The following is a 19873-nucleotide window of genomic DNA, read 5'->3' as shown; positions in this document are numbered from 1 at the left end:
TTTGGAAATCTTCCAGGTATCAAAGCTTTCTATTTCAATGGAAAGGAAATTTTCCCACATTACTCCTTTGGAGGTTTGTGTTTGGCCCAGCTTTCTTGGTGCTAAAAAAATCTGTAAAAAAATACAATTTTTTTGAATGGTGAAATTAATTTAATGCTTAATTTAATGTTACTTTAACTTATATCTATTAATTGTATTCTCTCTCTAACAAAATTCATTACACAGGATATACATTCAATGCATAATAATTTCAATTATAGAGTTATTCCTGACTGATACTTTAAAAACATCAAAAATATAGTACAGCAGGGAATGAAAGAAAGACCACACAATATCACAAAAGGCAAACCTTGCCAATAACACAGCAAGATCCTACCTACCCAGGTACTTTATTTAATTCAGTTTATGTGCCATCTGACTCTGAATGCCTTACAATATTAACAGATAATCAGAGTTGGAAGGGACCTTGTAGGTCATCTAGTCCAATCCCCCGCTCAAGCGGGAGACCCTACACCATTTCTGACACATGGCAGTCCAATCTCTTCTTGAAAGTCTCAAGTGATGGTGCTCCCACAACTTCTGAGGGCAAGCTGTTCCATTGATTGATTGTTCTCACTGTCAGAAAGTTTCTCCTTATTTCCAGGTTAAATCTCTCCTTGTTCAGTTTCCATCCATTATTCCTTGTCTGGTCTACAGGCACTTTAGAAAATAGCTTGGCCCCTTCCTCCCTGTGGCAGCCCCTCAAATATTGGAAGACCGCTATCATATCTCCCTTGGTCCTTCTCTTTACTAGACTAGCCAAGCCCAGTTCCTTCAATTGTTTGTTGTATGTTTTAGTCTCCAGTCCCCTAATCATCCTGGTTGCTCTTCTCTGTACTTTTTCTAGAGTTTCAACATCTTTTTTATAATGTGGTGACCAAAACTGGATGCAGTACTCTCGGTGTGGTCTTACTAAGGCTTTATAGAGTAGTATTAGTACTTCCCTTGATCTTAACTGTATCTCTCTGTTAATACAATTTAGGATTGCATTAGCTTTTTTGGCTGCTGCTGCACAGTGCTGGCTCATATTTAGCTGGTTCTCCACTAAGACTCCAAGATCCCTCTCACAGTTATTGCTATTGAGCCTGGTTTCACCCAGTCTATATATGTACTTTTGGTTTTTCTTGCCTAAGTATAGGACTTTATTTTTCTCTATGTTGAATTTCATTTTGTTAGATATGGCCCAGTGTTCTAGTCTGTCAAAATCCATCTGGATCTTGAGCCTATCTTCTTGGGTGTTAGCTATTCCTGCCAGCTTAGTATCATCTGCAAATTTGGTCCCCTTCTATTCCCTCATCTAAGTCATTAATGAAGATATTGAAGAGTACTGGGCCTTAGACAGAAACTTGTGGTACCCCACTGCTTACTTCCCTCTACGTAGACTTAGACCTATTAAGGACTACTCGCTGAGTACGGTTTGCCAGCCAGTTGTGAATCCATCTAGTGGTGGTGCTATCTATTCCACTTTTTTCTAGCTTACTAAGAAGTAGGTTGTGGTCTACTTAGAAGTAGGTTGTTATAGGTTGTAATATAATAAACTATAAAAATAAAATACAAAATGAAACAAGATAGGAGCTGGTTGCTTTATTCAAAACATAGATGAAAACATATCCAACAAGAGTCCAAACACAAAGCCAACTGGGTGGGAGCCATATGGCCAGGTATTTATAGACAGACAGACAAGATAGATAAGGTAGACAGAATGTATGTATGTATGTATGTATGTATGTATATGTATATGTATATATGTATATATGTATATATGTATTTGTTTTCTTAAGTTTTCATGGGTACTTACATATATGGCATTTGGCTTTGCTCAGGTACTATGACGTGGGAAAATACCCGAGCAAAGCCAAATGCCATACATGTATGTATGTATGTGTGTGTGTGTGTGTGTGTGTGTGTGTGTGTGTATGTATGTATATATATATATGGTATTCAGCTTTGTTTGGGTATTTTCCCACGTCATTATAGTTGTGCTTTCGACGAACACAATACAGAAGCGTAATGATGGCAGATGAGATTCTGCCGAAACGTTGCTACAACTTTAAAAGAACAACTACAATGACGTGGGAAAATACCCAAGCAAAGCTGAATACCATACATGTAAGTACCCGTGAAAACTTAAGAAAACATACATATATATACATATATATACATGTACATACACACACAGTGTGTGTGTGTGTGTGTGTGTGTGTGTATGTGTTGAGGAAATTCAGAATTTTATAGAAGTTGAAGCAACAGCAAAGACAAACATTACAGTGGAATTGACTTTTAGTAGTGTCCAAGTGGTATTTCATGTTTCTGTCTTTGAGGGAATTGGCATTGACTCTAAATACGTTTCAGTCAGTGTGATAGGCAAGGCTAATATGATTTCTGTAACCCATCCTTTGCTCTTCTATTTCTCCCTGCATGCACACATGTTAAATAATGAAAGGGTAATACCATATGTATCAACAAACTTATTTTTCAAATGTTTTATGTATTTTTTTAAAAAAAATCAAAGCATGACTTGGGAGAGAAGTAATAGTTCCTACTTACCCCTACCCATGAAATTTTTGAAAGCTTCCAATGTAAGCTCCGAAATTCCCTTTCCAATGTTTTTATTCTTTCTTACTGCAGCTCATGGTCTGCCCCTTTGTAAGGTGCTTTGGAGAATCAGTACAACCCAGCCCTTTGCTTGTTCCATCTTCTGAATTCACAATTTATTTTCCCTAGACATTATTTCATTTAAAAATAAAGAAGATTAACTTGAAAAGTTATGAGAAATCCTCTGTTGCTTTGCCCTGGCATTAAAGGTGCATAATAGATAATAAGAGCGGCACTGCTGTTTTTGCAAAAACAATGAATGAAATGTCAGTGGTGCTAACAATAATTACACGGGCATACAGGTTTTGCTTTGAGAGTCCTCCAAAAGGTAGCATTGCTAAAGCTACTCCTTCCTTACTAAGAATTCCAGCAAGAATCAATGTTTCAAATCAGGGCTGTGGAGCCTTTAGCAGCATAGATTTCCAAAAGGGGGGTAAAAATTCTTTCCCTGCTATGTTGCTGATGGTAGCCACGGCCAGTGCATTCCTTCCCTCGGAAAGAACTCTGCATCCATTCTTCTCTGTGTTTTATTGGTTGATGATCTGGATAGTCCTTGCTTCCTTGGGAATCTGCCTGGCATCTGTGCTTTCTGCATCCGGAGTAAGTAAAAATGAGAGAGCACACACAGTAGAATTTATGAATAAAATGCAATGGGCAGATCTGGAAAATTGCTAGTTCGAAATGTGTTAAAAACATTTCTGCCCGTTTTTTTGGACAGAGCCATGCTGCCATCCCCATCTAAAAGGTGCTGGTCTAGAAACCATTTGTATTACAATTTCAGAGTTGTCCTCCAAAACCAAGGAACCAACACCCTAACACGTTCTACCATTCTGTGATACTGTGTGTATATGCATAATGTAATGTTTGCTGATAGTGTAATTTTGTGAGAGCCTAACAAGCAAATTCAGGTTGCTGTGTGCTACATCCATTAAGCCAGCCTAATACATTTGCAGAAGTGTTATAATTGTAAAAATGTGAATAGAGAGATGTTAAACAACATTGGCATAAAGCCACAAGCAATGTAAGACATCAACAAAAATGATTGTTTAATAAACTGACCTTCATTATCTTCTACCACATGTTTATTTGGAAATAAGCCCTATTGATTCCAGAAGACTACCTTCCAAATTCATGTATTTTGCATTGCAATCTTAAATAGTTAGAAATTGTCAGAGTACAACTACAGTAGATAAGTTAAGGGTAACAGTGACACACAAAATTGACATAAAATAAAGTAAAAACACCCAAGTTCATGTGGTGCCAGACTGCTGGCCATAGTTCAAATTTATTGGCTGCTTTCCTTCCTGCTTTCTTCAAAAGACCTACCTTTTAAACTTCCCCTCTAGCTCTTGGGATGCATTTCCATTCCCTTCCTTTATGCAGAATTTGAAAATCCAGGAATACTCTTAAGCAATTATTGGCAAGACCAGCATTCCATCCTTTTCGTCCAATGTAGCATTAAAAGAGAGAAATTACATTCAGTGCCTTCTTAATTATGTAAGAACATGGATGACATGTTTTTAGCTGTCTAATGTAGCCTTTATTCTTCGCTGCATTGAAGATATTGAATTCATTAGCTTCAAACAAGTTCTCCAATGTACAGTATAAGATAATACATTGTAAATCTGCAGTGTACCATTGCTGGCTTCAGATGATGATTTATAGAACTGACTTCTTTATATTGCTCTCTGAAAAGGTAGTCCTTTAGCCAAGCAGACCAATTGTTGAGCTCAGGAATGTATCTTTCTCCAGATGAGCTGTTCAGAGCATCCATTGATTGGGATATGCTTATGTTGCTTGCCTGATAGGCTGGGCTTTAATTGTGAGGATGCTTCTCCTCCACAGGACTCCTCCCTAGCGTCCCCGGTTTTTGCTCAGCCTTCGTGGATAGAGGCAGCTTCAAAAAGAGAAAACAAAAAGGTTTGCTTTTAAGCTCTAAAAAATTCTTGAAGGCTCTTCATATCAATGAGCCAAGCAGCTCCCTATGGCATAAAACATTGAGCTGAGGTAGCTCTCCATAGCATCGGGGAGTGATCTCCTCACCCCCAGGGTGATCGGAGGCGATAATGCCTCAGATGCATGGCTAACAACCCACATTTCTTAGCCCGTGCCATTGCAACCTTTTCAATCCGAGCCTCTGTGATCTCTGCCGACCACGTTTGATGGGTGCGGCTCCATTTTAAAAGGGTCCGAGGCTTCTCTCTCTCCCCTGGGAACACCGTCTGGGAAGGGCATCAGCGCTTGTCTGCCCCACTGCTCCTTTTTATTCAGGGGGAATTCTGCAGTATCGACTCCCCACAAGGTGCGGAATTGCTGCTGAGCTGACTTCACTCATTATGCGCCAAAAGAAATAACGGCTGGCGCCATTGCAGACTCACTAACCACATGGGGGTGATCTGCATCTTATTTCTTGAACTGTGAGAGGCTTCTCTTCCCCCAAGCAGGGGTCTTCCTCTTGGAACCCAGGGGAAATCACCCTCATACACACACACACACACACACGCATGTCTTGGCTTGTTCAGGTCTTTTCCCATGTAAGATTGAGAGTATGTTTTGATGAAGTCCCACTCACCATCTTCAGGCTGGTTCTTTCGGCTTCGTGCTTCTGCGAGCAAAACGTGATCAGAGCTGCCTTCTCCCTATATGTACTGGTGGGGAAGTTGGCTTATCTTACACGGGAAAAGACTCAAACACGCCAAGACCTGCATATATATATATATAAGGCCTGTGTCCACCTGTGCAGGAAGCTGTTGCAGGCCTACAACTTATTTCAACAATTCCTCCTTTCTAGGCCTGTGAGGTGTTCCAAAAATTTGGCTAATTCAGAAATATAAGAATATTAAGAATATTCTTACATAAGATTATACAAAACTGGGAGAGCATTGTTTTAAGGGTTCCCTGTCCATTCCTGGTACAGGCCCCTGGGCATGCCAACCGCTCAACGTCTCAGCCTCATTGACAGTGAAATCTAATAAGTGGTCACAATGGCAAGGGGCAGTAGCTCCAGAGCCACAACCTCAAGAGCCATGTCAAATTCTCAAAACAAATCAAAGCATTCAAAGGGTACCTCCAAAGCAGCAGAAAAAGATGCCAACAGGCACCAGAAGGCACTAGAAAGGCACTTGAAGAAGTACATGCGGGAGGCTGAAGAAAATTTTCAAACTTTGTCTCCCACCAGGCCTACTTAGGCTCCAGGTCCCCCTCTGCAATCACCCCTGGATCTGTCTGTGTCATCCAGAGGCAGTGCAGCTGCACAAGCTCAAGGTAGCCCATCTAGATCAGTACCAGTGACACGAAGGGCCCCTGAGGCCACATTTACTCCAACGGCGGCCGGACTCTGTCAAGATGAAGACTTACTGAAGAGATCCCCACAAAGATGAGAGCATGGATGGAATTAGCAATATGCCAAGGTATCACTGCGGGGGTGCAGCAAACTGCTCTGGCCAACAACAGATCTTTCCTTCCAATTGGGATTCCCTATCAGTCCGGTCACTAAGCAGGACAGAACATCTTTACCCTCAGGTACCTCTCCAACAGGAGATTTCTGTAGTTCCAGATATACCCCCACAGGGTTTACAGAAGGAGCCAAGGGCATATTGATCAGGTGGAGCTGGACGACTCAGAGTTCTCCTGCTCAAATTCTCAAATTCTCATTAGATTGCAAGATCACCTCTGGTGGCCTAGAGGTAGCGCTCTTGCCTCACAATCAGGAGGCTGTGAGTTCAGCCGTATGTCAGCTGCACAACTATAATGACTATAACCCCCTGCTTATATTAGCCTCTATAGTTGTGCGATATGTCAGCCGCACAACTATAGAGGCTAATATAAGCAGGAGGTTGGACTAGATGACCTCCAAGGTCCCTTCCAACTCTGTTATAGCTTCGCATTGACTCACAATAAGAGGTGACAGTTGCTGCTACATCTTGATGCCTAAAACAACACCGATGTCATTTTGTTAATAAGAATTCCATTGCATTATCAGTTGAGAGGCCATTTGCCCTCACAAGGCTCTCTCTTTGAGAGTCCAGGGGACATTTACACCAATTGCTGATTTCTTTCTGAGGTAGAATATCGGGTTTCCTTTTAAGTTGGCAGCCCTCACAGAAAATAGCAGCACAGTAACAGCAATCTCCAAGGCCTGTATCTTCCTGTGCAGGAAGCTGTTGAGGGCCAGTGACTGTAGGATCACTGAATTGTAATACAGGCCCTGAAAGGTGTTCTCTATTTACCTTCACAATTTGATTCCAATATTCAGTCATCTAATTATAAGTTTGGTAACAGCACAATAATTTTATGTTTAGTAGCTATGCACAGATATAATTAAAATATTATCAACAATAAAATAACAATAACAATAACAACAACAACAACAATAATAATAACAATAACAATAATAAATTGAATTTACAAAAAAGGGGGGGAAACAAATATCAAGAGGATTCCCGCCTCTGCTTAGAGCAGACCCCTGAACTAGCCAACGGTCCATAAATATCGCATTCATACATACATATATACATACACATACACATACACACACACACACACACACACACACACACACACATATACATATATACATACGTTTATATATATATATGTATGTGTGTTTGTGTGTGTGTGTGTGTGTGTTTATATATATATGTATGTGTGTTTGTGTGTGTGTGTGTGTGTGTATGTATGTATGTATGTATGTATGTATGTATGGTATTCAGCTCTGTTCGGGTATTTTCCCACGTCATTATAGTTGTGCTTTTAAAGTTGTAGCAACGTTTCGGCAGAATCTCATCTGCCATCATCAGGCTTCTGTATAGTGTTTGTCTGTGAGTCAAACTTTCACAGCTATTTCTGTTTTAAATTTGGTGCTAGCCTACTGCTGTGTTAGAATGTTTTTTTCTTCATCTTGATTGGTTGAGAGTCTTGGTCTGTGTTTATTGGTCTTGGAGTTTGGTGTGTTCTGCTTGATTGGTATTTCTAATATCTTCTGTCTGTTTTGTAGCATTTTTTTGTCTTGATTGGCTGGCGACATTGTGTTTCCTGTATTGGAGGCTTTTAGTGTGGCTTGGCTTCGGGTAAACAGACGGCTATCATTTATTAGGAAGCTAGGTTTCATCTGGGTGCCAGGCTTCCAGATAATTGACAGTCTGGTGGAATCATCTCTTCTATTCATGCTTTCAGGTCGTTTTTCAATCTCCATGGCTTCTCTGATAATTCTGTAGCCGGGGTTTTCTATAGTGGTTAGGGTTTTGGTGCCATTGAAGTCGATGCTATGACCTGTGGCTTTCATGTGTTGGACCAGTGAGGAAGTGTGTTCCAGCTTTTTTACTGCATTTTTGTGTTCATCCAGGTGGGTACTTATTCTTCTATTGGTCTGTCCAATATATGTGGCCGGGCATGATGCACAGGGGACTTCATATAAGCCTTGGTTTTCCAGGTCAATTTTATCTTTGGGTTTTCTTAGGGTGGCTGCTATTTTTCTGTCTGTTCTGAAGGCAGTCTTGATGTGATGCCTGTATAGTATCTTACTGATTTTGTCTGTAGTACCTCTTATGTAGGGCAGGACAGCTGTTCCATAGGTCTATTCATCTTCTAGGTCTCCATTATGTCTCAGTGTGTTTTTGTGGATCAAGCCAGTGATTTTGCTTTTGTGGAAGCCGTTGGCTGTCAGTACTTTAGTCAGGGTGCATAGTTCAGTCTTTATGTGTGTCTTGTTTGCCAGGCATTTGGCATTTGGTGTTTAGATATTCTATCCCCCTCAGCCCAACAATCTTTACTGCAAGGGGAGTCAGACAATTTGATCTTCTCCCAACCAATAATGGAAGAGGAAGTTATACCTGTCTCGCAGAAGTTCTTGGACCTCCTCCAGAAACAAGTGGCCTCTTCAGTGGCGTATCCCCCTCTTACAGGATATGATAGAATTTTTTTTAATTTGGCTTCTGATTTCTCTAAACTTCTCAATACCACAGTAGTAGATGAACCAATGGTGGCATCGGCATCCTCCTCTGCAATTCCAACTGAAGCAGAGGAGGCTCTCAAGCTAGAAGATAAATAGGGCCAAGTTGTCTCTATGTAGGGCACATCAATCAGATGCGTGGGCCATAAGAGCGGCAACTGCCACATCCTTTTTCACTAGATCATCTCTCAGATGGCTCCGGCATCTGAGAGAGATCATCTCAAATTCCAATATCATGGCGCACAAAGACTCGCCAAGCTAATAGCGGCTGCAGAATTCTCTGGGGATGCTACATTCAATTCTGTCAAATTATCTGCTCGAGCCATAGCATCGCCAATAGACCTTCTCGGCCCTTTCGGAGGGGTTCTTTCATACCCTCTACATTTCTTTCCAGATTCCAGAGAGCATCTGGATACAAGAATAACCAACAGTCAGATAGTTCCGATCTTGGAGATAGATACCGAAGGGGAGGGCAGACCAAAAGAACCTTTTGAGGGACAGGAAACAGGTTTCCAACACACAAAATAAGCCTCATGACTGTGCCCCTATTGGTGGAAGGCTAAGGCCTTTCACAGACAGATGGGATTCCTCTACCACTGATTCCTGGATTAGATATACCAGAAGATTCAACCTGACTATAGAATTTCAATCCACTCCCCAGAACTTTTTCATGACATGCCCTCTCTCCAGGGATCCTGTTAAAAGGAGCCTGATGGAGACAGCTATTAATCATTTATTGGAGATCCAGGCAACCCAAACTGTGGCACCGGATCAGCAAGGACAAGGCTTTTATTCACTATCTTTTCTAGTCCCAAAGAATTCAGGGGAATAGAGGGCAATTTTAGATTTAAAATGACTTAATCGTTCCCTAGTTTATAGGAGGATTAAGATGAGTACACTGCAGTCCATCCTTCTGAGCATAGGAAAGGGTGACTTTTTAACCTCAATTGACTTAATGGAGGCCTATCTCCACATTCCAATTAGACCCCCACATAGCAAATTTCTTAGATTTGTTATAATAATCAACATTTTGAATACGTTGCCCTGCCCTTCAGGTTATCATCTGTCCGAGGACCTTTACGAAGGTTCTGGCAGCTCTGGCTGCCCATCTCGGGGGAACACCTGTTAGACTGCAGTGTTACTTAGATGACATCTTGTTATTATCATCTTCATATAAACAGGCCAAAAGGGAGGCCATAGCATCAGTCATCACCTGGAGAGGCTTGCGGTCCATTTCTCATCACCCACGCATACGCAGCTTCTTGCGCGGGGCTACACACTTACGGGCTCCTGTAGTGTATCAATATCCTATGTGGGACCTCAACAAGGTTCTTACCACACTCACAAAAACTCCTTTTGAGCCCCTGAAGACCATGAGTGTCCATTTTCTAACGTACAAGGTAGTTTTCTTGGTTGCAATAATATTGGCCAGATGAATCTCGGAACTAGCTGCCTTGTAAGTTAGACAGGAGCTCTGTATTTTTCATACAGATAGTGTAGTCCTTAGTCCAGATCCAACGTTCACCCCATAGATAAATTCGGCTTTCCACAGACCACAGGAACTGACACTCCCAAACGTTTGTCCAAGGCCGACACAGACTCTGGTATGCCAATGGCACACAGTAGATGTAAGGCAAGCTCTCTGCATATATTTAAACTGCATGGCATGTTTTAGGGAAACAGAGGCTCTCTTCGTTTCCTTTCAGCCACCCACCATTGGGTGCAAGGTCTCTTCCTCAATGATCAGTAGCTGGCTGAGAGCACAATTACCAAGTCCTACGAGACACAGTCTCTTCCTGTACCCAGGGGCATCACTGCTCATTCGACCAGGAGTGCTGCAACATCAGCAGCACGGGCCACAAGCACCAATAGAGGAAATTTACAAGGCAGCCACATGGGCCTCTCCATCGCCTTTTATTAGCCACTATAAGATTGATGTCTTCACCTCTGCGGAGGCTGCTTTTGGCAGGAGAGTCTTACAAAGGGTCCATAGGGACCAAGAAAAAGGGGAATCTGAACCAGACAGAAGCCCTTCCATAGGACACACCAAGATTTGGTATGTCCCAATCAGTGGATGCTCTGAACAGCTCATCTGGAGAAGGGACGTTGGTACTTACCTGACACGCCTTTGCTTTGTGAGCTGTGAAGAGCATCCATCCCCACCCTTATTCACCTGGTGGGATGCTGTTCCGGCCAAGTATTAGAAAGGGTGAAGGAGAAGAAAGGTTTTCATTACTTCGACTTCACCAAAACTGGGGACACTAGAGAGGAGTCCCGAGGAGGAGGAGCATCCTCACAGTTAAAGCCCAGCCTATCAGATGAGTGACAGAAGCATATCCCAATCAATGGATGCTCTTCAGAGAAAGGGCGTGACAGGTAAGTACCAACGCCTCTTTCAAACTATGCATTGTGGGCTGTCAAAATTGCATTCAAGAGGGAGGGAGGGGAGGAAGGAAGGAAGGAAGGATAATATCTTACTTTGAAGCAAGGGGAATTAAAGATATGTACTACAGTCTTAATATCACAAGAGGTATTGCAATAAAGTTGATTATTAGTGAACATGAACCTCATTTTGCCTAAGTCCTGGATTTATGCCATATGTTGCAGAAGATCACCAGAAGTCTTAATAATTACCACCAAAAATGTTTGTCAGATAGAAAGGGTCATGTTACGTGAGACAAAAATGCACATATCTGTCTCTTCTGTGTAAACTGTTTTTGTCAGAGCGGGTTTCTAAACAGTTAATAATCTGCCAGTTCCCACTTTGTACCCTATTCAAAAGGAATTCATTTCCAAAAAGATCCAGGGCAGAGAAATGCAAATAAGTGTTTCGGACAGCTGCAGGCTGTATGCCTTTCTGAGATGCCAGGGCCCCAAATGAGACATGTCAGAGTACAAATTGAAAATGCCAATTTCACTTATTCTGCCACGCTGCTCGTCACAGCTAAATCCTTCCCTGCCACCCTCCCAAAACACTTTTCTCTTTCCAAATGATGGGTACTTTTCCTTTATGTAAATATACGTGACCTTTTAAAAGTTATTCCTATAGACAGCTTCTTTGGCCTGTTTCCAATTAGTCTAGCACAACCAGAAAAGAATGGGACATGAACATACACAAATACAGTCACACGCACTAACTCAATTGCATGTACCACATTATGCAAACATCAATTATTTTCAAGTCTCTACTGACCTTTAAATAGTTTATATATTATATTGCAGCTTATATTAGCTGCACTTCAATTATCTGAACTTTTGATTGTACAATCTGTATTTAGAGTTCTGTATTCTATTCTTTGGGGCAGATAGATAGTAATACAGACCAGCCTTTCCAGCTTGATGTTTTCCAGGTTACCTTCAGCAGTTCACTTGGACAGTGCCATGCTGGTGAAGGATTATTCTAGGAAAGGCATTTATGGAAGAGAAATAAAATTAATGAATAAATTATTGGTTGATTCAACGTGCCATCAAGCTGTTGATTCTTGGCAATCAAATAGAAGTTCCTCATGAAAATACAATAATAGTTCAGATAAATACATCAACTGCCAGATAGGACACTTGGCTGAAATGCCTTAATGGTTGAATGTAATATTTTAAATGTTTTAATTTTAAAATCATTTAATATTATATTCTGCACTTTAGGCAAGCCTTCCTCAAATTGGTGCTCTGCAGATATATTATTCAACGACTCTGGGCATATATATGTGAAGAATGCTAAATTGGTAAAGCAGGTTTTAAACAGCTGAATTTAATTAAAGAATATTTTATATCATTAATATTATAGTTCAGGGGTTGATAATTTTTTCAGGCTCGGGCGCCATTGCAGAAGCTCATTTAATGAACAAATATCTGTTAGGCGCAAACAATCAGATCCACGTGTGAAGACTTCAATTAACTCTTTTATTGCTCCAGCCTATTACACAGGAATCTTCTCTAATTGGCAGTTTGCACCTGGATCAGGCTAGATAAGGTTCAATGGCATTCAAAGGTAGTCAGACTTTCCTCTCTTATTCCCACATAGGGATTCCAGACTAATTCCCTGTTTGACTCCTCCATTCTCTTCAACAATATCTTACAAATGCCAAGATCTTAAATTTCAGCAGTTTTAACCTATTTTTCAGAAAAAGACCAAAATGTCTCCAAGTAGTTCTTGGGTTACAACCATTTGTTCAGTGACAAGACTTGCAATGGAGTTAAACAAGAGGGACTTGAAATGAGTCCATCCATGCAGGTATGTGATGATAATCCAGGCCCTTGATGCTTGCTTCATGATTATGGTATTGCAGTGAGCCACAGTCACATGATCACAGTTTGCAAGCTTCTCACAAAGATAATGGAAAAGCTGCCAGGAGTTGCAAGTTGCGATTACATGTGGTAGTTGCTTAATGATCTTCTGGGTTCTTGCTTAATGACAACAATCAGAACTGTCAGAATTGCTGCTGCTAAGCAATGGGGTCCCATGAAAACTGTAATCCTTACAATGGCAATCCCAGTCACAATTACCATAAACCAAGAACTACCCTCATAGAGAGCTTGCCCATTGTTATTTAATATGGAAAACCATGAACATCAAGTCTATGCGTATGGGTGCTATGTGACGAATCTAATTGTATGGATAAGGCTTGTAACGGGGTGGGGGGTTCCTACCGGTTCGGACCGGTTCTATAGAACCGGATGTTTTGAGTCTGAGCAGTCGGATAGCCAGTAAATTGTGCCCCTGGTTGGCCCTGCCCCTTCCTGCCTGCCTACACCCTGCCCCATCCAGTTATTCCTCATCTCACCTGCCATTGCTAACCTGCCTTTGCCTGCCATTGCTGCCTACTTTTCACCGCGGCCCTGATCTCCCTGGGTGAGTGAGCCTACAAGGAAGCCACGGTCGAGTCGACACCCGGGTTAGCCTAGGCTGCTGCGCTGTCTCCCAACACCCCGCCCAATCCCTGGGCTTGTCTGGGCTGGGGCTGTGCTTGCCAGGGAGAGGAGAGAGTGTTCTCCTGCCACTGCTGGCCATGGAAAAGCCACTGCCGGGCTGGGGCTGTGCTTGCTAGGGAGAGGAGAGAGCATTCTCCTGCCCCCGCTGGCCACAGAAAAGCCACCGCAGGGCTGGGGCTGTGCTTTCCAGGGAGAGGACTTGGCTGGGAAGCCAACACAAAATGGAGTGTGGGGAGGAATGGGGTTGGGAAGGAAAGAAGGAAGATAGGATAAGATCACTTTTATTGTCATTTTTTACTGTAAGTACACTGGCACACATTAAAAGTTAAATATACATACATATCCATACACATCCATACACATACACAACACACATATACACATGCTACACAAACACACACAAACAAAATCATTGCCCATTTTGAATACCTAGCGGAAAGGAAGGAAGTATTGGATACATATACACAAATGTGTGTGAAAAAAAACTGCAAAGAAATAGGATTTAAAAATACAGCTTCCAATCTTAGCAGTTATAGATGAGACAGAGAAAGAGAAATGAAAAACAGAGAGGGAGAAAGAGATGAGAAAGAGCAAGAGAGATGAGAAAGAGAGAGGGAGAAAGAAAGACAGACAGACAGAGACAGAGATACCTTTTTAAAAGAAAATAGAAAAATGGCTCTGAGTGTTTAAGGTTGCAGACCCCTGCGTTAGGCAAACACCATGATCGTTAAGTGAACTTTGTGGTCATTAAGCAAACACTGGTTGTTAAACAGGTCCATTTTCCCCAATGGGCATTTTTAACCAGAAACCAGAAGGAATTGTTGGAAACTGGCAAAAAACAAAGAAAACCTCAGTCACAAGACTGTGTGGCATGTTGTAACTGGTCATAAGTGTGTGTGTGTGTGTGTATGTATGGCTGTCAAAACAGGTCAAGTACCTCTGGGGAGGTCAGTCATAAATTAGAACACTTGCTAAGGAATTGGCCGTTAAGTGAGGACTTGGTTTGCCAGTCACATGGCCACCTAGCAACGCCCACCCCAGTCATATGACCACCTAGCCATGCCAGTCAGCAAGCCATGCCCAGCCAGTCACATGACCACCAAGCCACACCCACAAATTAGGCCACACCCACAGAACTATTTGTTAAGAAATTTGAATCCCACCCTTGCTTGTAACTTATATTTCTTTAGTATATACTTCATATTGTGATTCTGTGTTGTTTCTAGCTCTCCGTGCAAAAAAAAAAAAAAAAGATTGGTCACATTATTTGACACAGCTCTCAAGAAATGAGTGTTTCTGTGGTGTGTTTTGTTTCTCATTCTATATGCATAACAGTTCTCTTGTATTCTGTATGCTTTATAGCAATTTTAAAAAAAGAAAATACAAATTAAGACAAATTGTATTTCCATGGAAGTTGAGGAGGAGGAGGAGGAGGAGGAGGAGGAAGAGGAGGAGAAAAGCCAGACTTGGAAGGATACATGGGTTGGGGAAGATACCTGTTGCTTTCTTCATCTTTTTGGCTGTCTTACGCCTTGGTGGCTATGCTGTGGCTGAGCAGGAAGGGGATGTATCCAGAGGAGGGGGAAAGCTGCACCTGTAGTATCCATAGTTCCCTAACAAACTCCAGCAAGCTATGAATCTTTCATTTAATCTCTCCTGACACGCCTGTCATTTTCTCCGGAGAAAAGCAGAGAATCTCTCGCCAAAGGAGGTCATTAGCTGTCAGGGAAGGTTCCGACTGCCTTCCTGTCTTCCTATCGATTAAGCCTCCACATGCACGCAGGCACTGTGAAGGGAATATTGATGAGGCTGCAAGAAGTTTGTCTGAAGCAAGAGATTGGGTTAGGTTTATTTTTCACGGAGATAGATGGGGTGAAGGCTCATGGTGATGTAGGATGGAAATACAATTCCCAATTTGTGTGCCTCTGTAATCATCCTTCTTAGAAAGATAGTCTTCCTTAAGTCCGTTGCATTTTCATTTTCTTTCCTGCTGTAGAAGCCGAACAGTATTTGCCAGCTCAACAGAGACAAAAGTAATGTCTCCAGTTGCTGGGAGGTTTTAAATTCTATTCTTCCTCAGTTTAAATGTTTATTCAGACAAAGGCTCCTTGCTCTGTTGTCTTATTTTGTGGAACAAGTGCACAACATTCCTGGACGCTGAATGATTATTAGAATAAAATAACTTCAATTTGTACTTTTTATTAATTTATACAGTGACAACACCCATTTATAGCTAGTATATTACTTGAAGAGGTTTGAAAGTCACTTTATTTTAGGTTTTGTGTACTCTCAGATTGTATTTTAACAGCAAACCCAGTTTATTAGATGATACAATTTTGTGCCAAGGACCATTAGCCTCAACAGCTCAAATAAATTATGCTTGTGATTTGACATCCAGTAGATTTGCTCAATTCCTACCAATCATTCTCTACTGGTAAAGAATATTACAAATCCAGAACCAGGCTGTCTTAACATTGCATAAGTAGGCAAAGGGAAAATTAAAGTGGAAAATAATTTAGATGCTTTGGATTGGTACTCTGTTTGGACTTTCCCTCAAAGTGCATTCTGTCTGACAGAGCTGTAAAGAAGCAGCTAGGAAAAAATATAAAGAAAATTGTGTTGTTATTGTTGTTGTTGTTGGTTATTGGAGAGATTTCATGTCTGACCAATCTGTCTTGCTTTTGACATGGTCATAATTGGCAGAGGAAGATCCAGGTAGGTGTACTTGAAATTGGCGAGAATAATGTGATGTCCTCCACTGGCCTTTGATTTGCCTCTTGGTTTGTATCTGCTATTTTTGTGTAAGGTTGACTAATAAACTCTGTGCCCTGTTGTGTCTTCTTTGGCAGTATTTCTATGAAGGGAATGACATCAGTGACCTCCCAGTGAACCTTTCTGTTGTGTGGAATGGAAACTTCATAATTGACAATCCCCAAAATATCCAAGGTAAGCTGGAATAGGGAATGTAGAAACACCTTCAGTTATAACAAAATTTTCTCCATAATAAACTGTCTCCACACTTAATCTTTGAACCAGACAGCTGGGGAACATATTGGAATTAATAAACTGCCACAAGTGAAAATTCAAAACATTTTGCCCATATGAGCAAACATTGTTCCTTATGCATGTCAAAGTTGAAGGAGAAAGTCTGGAAAGATCTGGTTTTGTAACTTTTTCTCTGCGTTATTTCTCTCTGTGTCTAATGTGTCTCTGGAAATGCTACAAGTTATTCAGTTAACTAGATGCACATCCTGTGTAGCAGGAAACCATGATAAAGTTATTTTACTAATGCAACCTAGAACATTCATAAATGTCCTAAGTGAGAGGATTGAAGGGGCGCTTATCAGAAATTTGCAGATGACACAAAGCTGGGCCTATTGCTAACACTTTGGAAGATAGTATCAAGTTCAGAAGGATCTTAACAGACTTCCACATTGGGCTCTATTCAACAAGATGCAGTTCAATCGTGAGACGAGTAAAGTCCTGCATTTAGGCAGGAAAAGCCATATCCACCAGTACAAGATAGACCTTGTCTGATGCAACAATAGTGCCTATGAGATGAGTCTAGGTGCCCTGGTGTGTGTAAGTATGACTGAGTAATGCGCTGCAGCTGACAAAAAAGTCAGTATTGTCCTGGGTTGCATTGACAGAGAGATAGTATCAAGATCGAGGGAAGCAATTGCATCACTCTATATTACACTGATGAAGTCACATTTGGAATACTGTGTTCAGTTTTGGTCACAACAATATAAAAAAGATGCTGAGGCCCTAGCAAGAGTGGAAAGAAGAGCAACAAATATGATAAGTGTTTTAGAGGCTGAATCCTATGAGGAATGGCTAAAGGCACTAGCTTATGTTTTGTTTAATGAAGAAGAATATGAGGGGCGACAAGGATAGCAGTCTTCCAGTACTTGAAGGGCTGCCCCAGAGAAGAGGGTGTTTATTCACCCTAACACCTGAGGGCAAGACAAGAATCAGTGGCTGGAAGTTCATCTGAGAGAGATGCAACCTGGAAATAAAGAGACATTTCCTGACAGAGCGAACTATTAAGCTGCCTCCCAGAGTTGTGCATGCTCCATCATTGGAGGTTTTCAAGAAAATTTTGGACAACTATTTGTCCAAGATGCTTTGGGAACTCCTACATTGGGTAGAGGGTTGGACTAGAAATTAAAAAAGCCTAACATTTAAAATTATACATCAGAGGATAGTCTATTTAGCTAATTCCACCCAGCACCAATTTATCTTTGAGTGTATTCTTTCCTTTGCAGCTCACTTGTACAAGTGCTCAGCTCTGCGAGAAAGCTGTGGGCTGTGCCTGAAGGCAGATCCACGCTTTGAGTGTGGCTGGTGTGTGTCAGAAAAACGATGTTCCCTCCGTCAACACTGCCCACTGTCGGAAAGCAGCTGGATGCATGCAAGCAATGGCAATAGCCGTTGTGCAGATCCCAAAATCCTTAAGGTATGTTTGGGATGGGGGTTGCACTGCCAAAAAAGAGAGCCTTTCTCCATTCTCCTTCTTAATAGTATACAGGAAATTGGCTGTGTCACAGGATGCCTGGAAATACTTGGTCGTGTAATATTTTATGGACTGATAGGCATATCCTACAGCTGTTGGCATTAATCAGCTTTGTACACTGCTGATTTTCATGTTCATAATCCCTTAGCTTACCTAGCTGTGGTATCAGGGGAATTTTCCTGGCAAATCATGAAACAGCGTCAGAGGAGGCTAAGAATTATAGGATTTGACGTGTAACACATATGGCAGATACCATGCTGGGGAAAGCTGGTGTGTATAACATTCCTGTGGCACACAATACTGCTGTCAGTTTAGACTACTAGTTCTTCAGCTGTTACAAATACTTTATCATGCCATTTTACTTTTTAGAGGCTCTTTTTAGTAAATTTGGTAAAATCCCCCTCTCTCTTTCATGAGATTTCATGGAATACTAATGCTTATTTGATTATGCCACTGCTATAGCTGACGTGCTGCTGATGAAATGATGTAAAGATGCTTGCAGTAGACAATCGGGAGGATGTGATTCAGTGGTGAGAGTTAGATACATATCTTACATGCCATTTCTTGGTCTAATTTTTCTCTTTTTCTCTTTAGCTTCTCCCTGTGACTTTTGTCCTGCTCTCATTGTAGAATGGAGACATTTAATATCAATCGATATTGGTGGCTTGCAAGAGTTCATTGTTCAAATCTGAAGAATTGCTCTGAGGGCAATTGGTCAGATCTAATGAATTACTCTGAGGGCAATTTCCTCGAATAGGCAGGGGCTGGAAGTGAATTTGGCACATATTCACTGCATTACAAGGCATTTGTGATAGAAATCAGCAGCTATGGTAGAACAACATTCTCTGCTTTTATGTGGTTTCTATATAGTTTCTTCTGTGTTTAGTCTTGAAGTTTGTATATCTATCCAGTTATCTTTGCATCTAAGAATAGAAAGGTGGTGTTGAAAACAAAGGATAGAGCAAGAGGTTCAGGAAACAGCAGATATCTCTGCTGCAAAGCTAGATGCCATTGAATATTAATCTGAAAATCTTTTACTGTGTTTAGTACAGTTTCCTTTCTGGTTTTAACACGTTTTGTAATTGTTGAACAATCTCTCAATAATCTCTTCCTCTCATTTCATCATTCAATTTTGGTCTCCTATTTCTTTTACTGTCCTAGTAGAAGGGATCTTTTTGTCACAGCCCATCTCACCTGTATGGATAACACCCTTCCTTGACTGTTTCTGTTGGAAGAATGAGGGGAACGTGTATGTTTCTATGTACATGAAGGAGAGAAAATGGATCTAGATCAGTGTTTCTTAAAATGTGGTCTGGGGCCTCCAGGGGCCTCCAAGACCCTCCCAGGATTCTGCAAAATCAAAATTATTTGCCAGATATTGAAGATGTTTGCAATAATTTAAAATATTCTCATTACTTTTTATATGTTATACAAATATTTATGTTAACCTCTAATGGGTTCAATATTGTTATTTTTACATGATTCAATATATAATTCAATATATAATTCCATGAATGCATCATTATTTTTTTTAATACTTAAATATCAATAAATTTAGCCCATACAAACCAAAACACTTTTGGGGTCCTCTATAATTTTTAAAAGTGGGAAGGGGTGATGAGAGAAAAACGTTTAAGAAATGCTAGTCTAGATGGTAGATTGTTTAACTTGTAAGAGTGTTATCCTATTTAAAGGACAATTAATTTTAATTAGTAGCTATTAATTCTATTATTTTAAAATTCTGTCAGTCTAGTCCTTTTGGAGAATCTTCCCTGGCAAATATATAAACAAACACATGTATTTGGGATCTTATTCCATTTTTCACAACTTTTCCCAGTTACAAT

The 19873-nt window shown here is 40.9% G+C and overlaps 1 protein-coding gene across 7 annotated transcripts in view; it reads left to right on the top strand.

Moving 5' to 3' along the window:
* Positions 1-19873, top strand: part of PLXNA1 (plexin A1) — a 391291-nt gene that overhangs the window by 280972 nt on the left and 90446 nt on the right. For all 7 annotated transcript variants that reach the window (XM_087923772.1, XM_087923767.1, XM_026723218.2 and 4 more), the window contains 2 exons: positions 16363-16459; positions 17782-17972. In XM_087923772.1, coding sequence (XP_087779898.1) covers positions 16363-16459; positions 17782-17972 — 288 coding nt within the window. The remainder of the gene's footprint in view (positions 1-16362; positions 16460-17781; positions 17973-19873) is intronic.

This window comes from Pseudonaja textilis, chromosome 2, assembly GCF_049901715.1.
Source record: "Pseudonaja textilis isolate UNSWEBS1 chromosome 2, rPseTex1.2, whole genome shotgun sequence".
Lineage (NCBI taxonomy): Eukaryota > Metazoa > Chordata > Lepidosauria > Squamata > Elapidae > Pseudonaja > Pseudonaja textilis.
The sequence above is the reverse complement of the archived record's forward strand: the minus strand, read 5'-3'. Positions and strand labels throughout refer to the sequence as shown.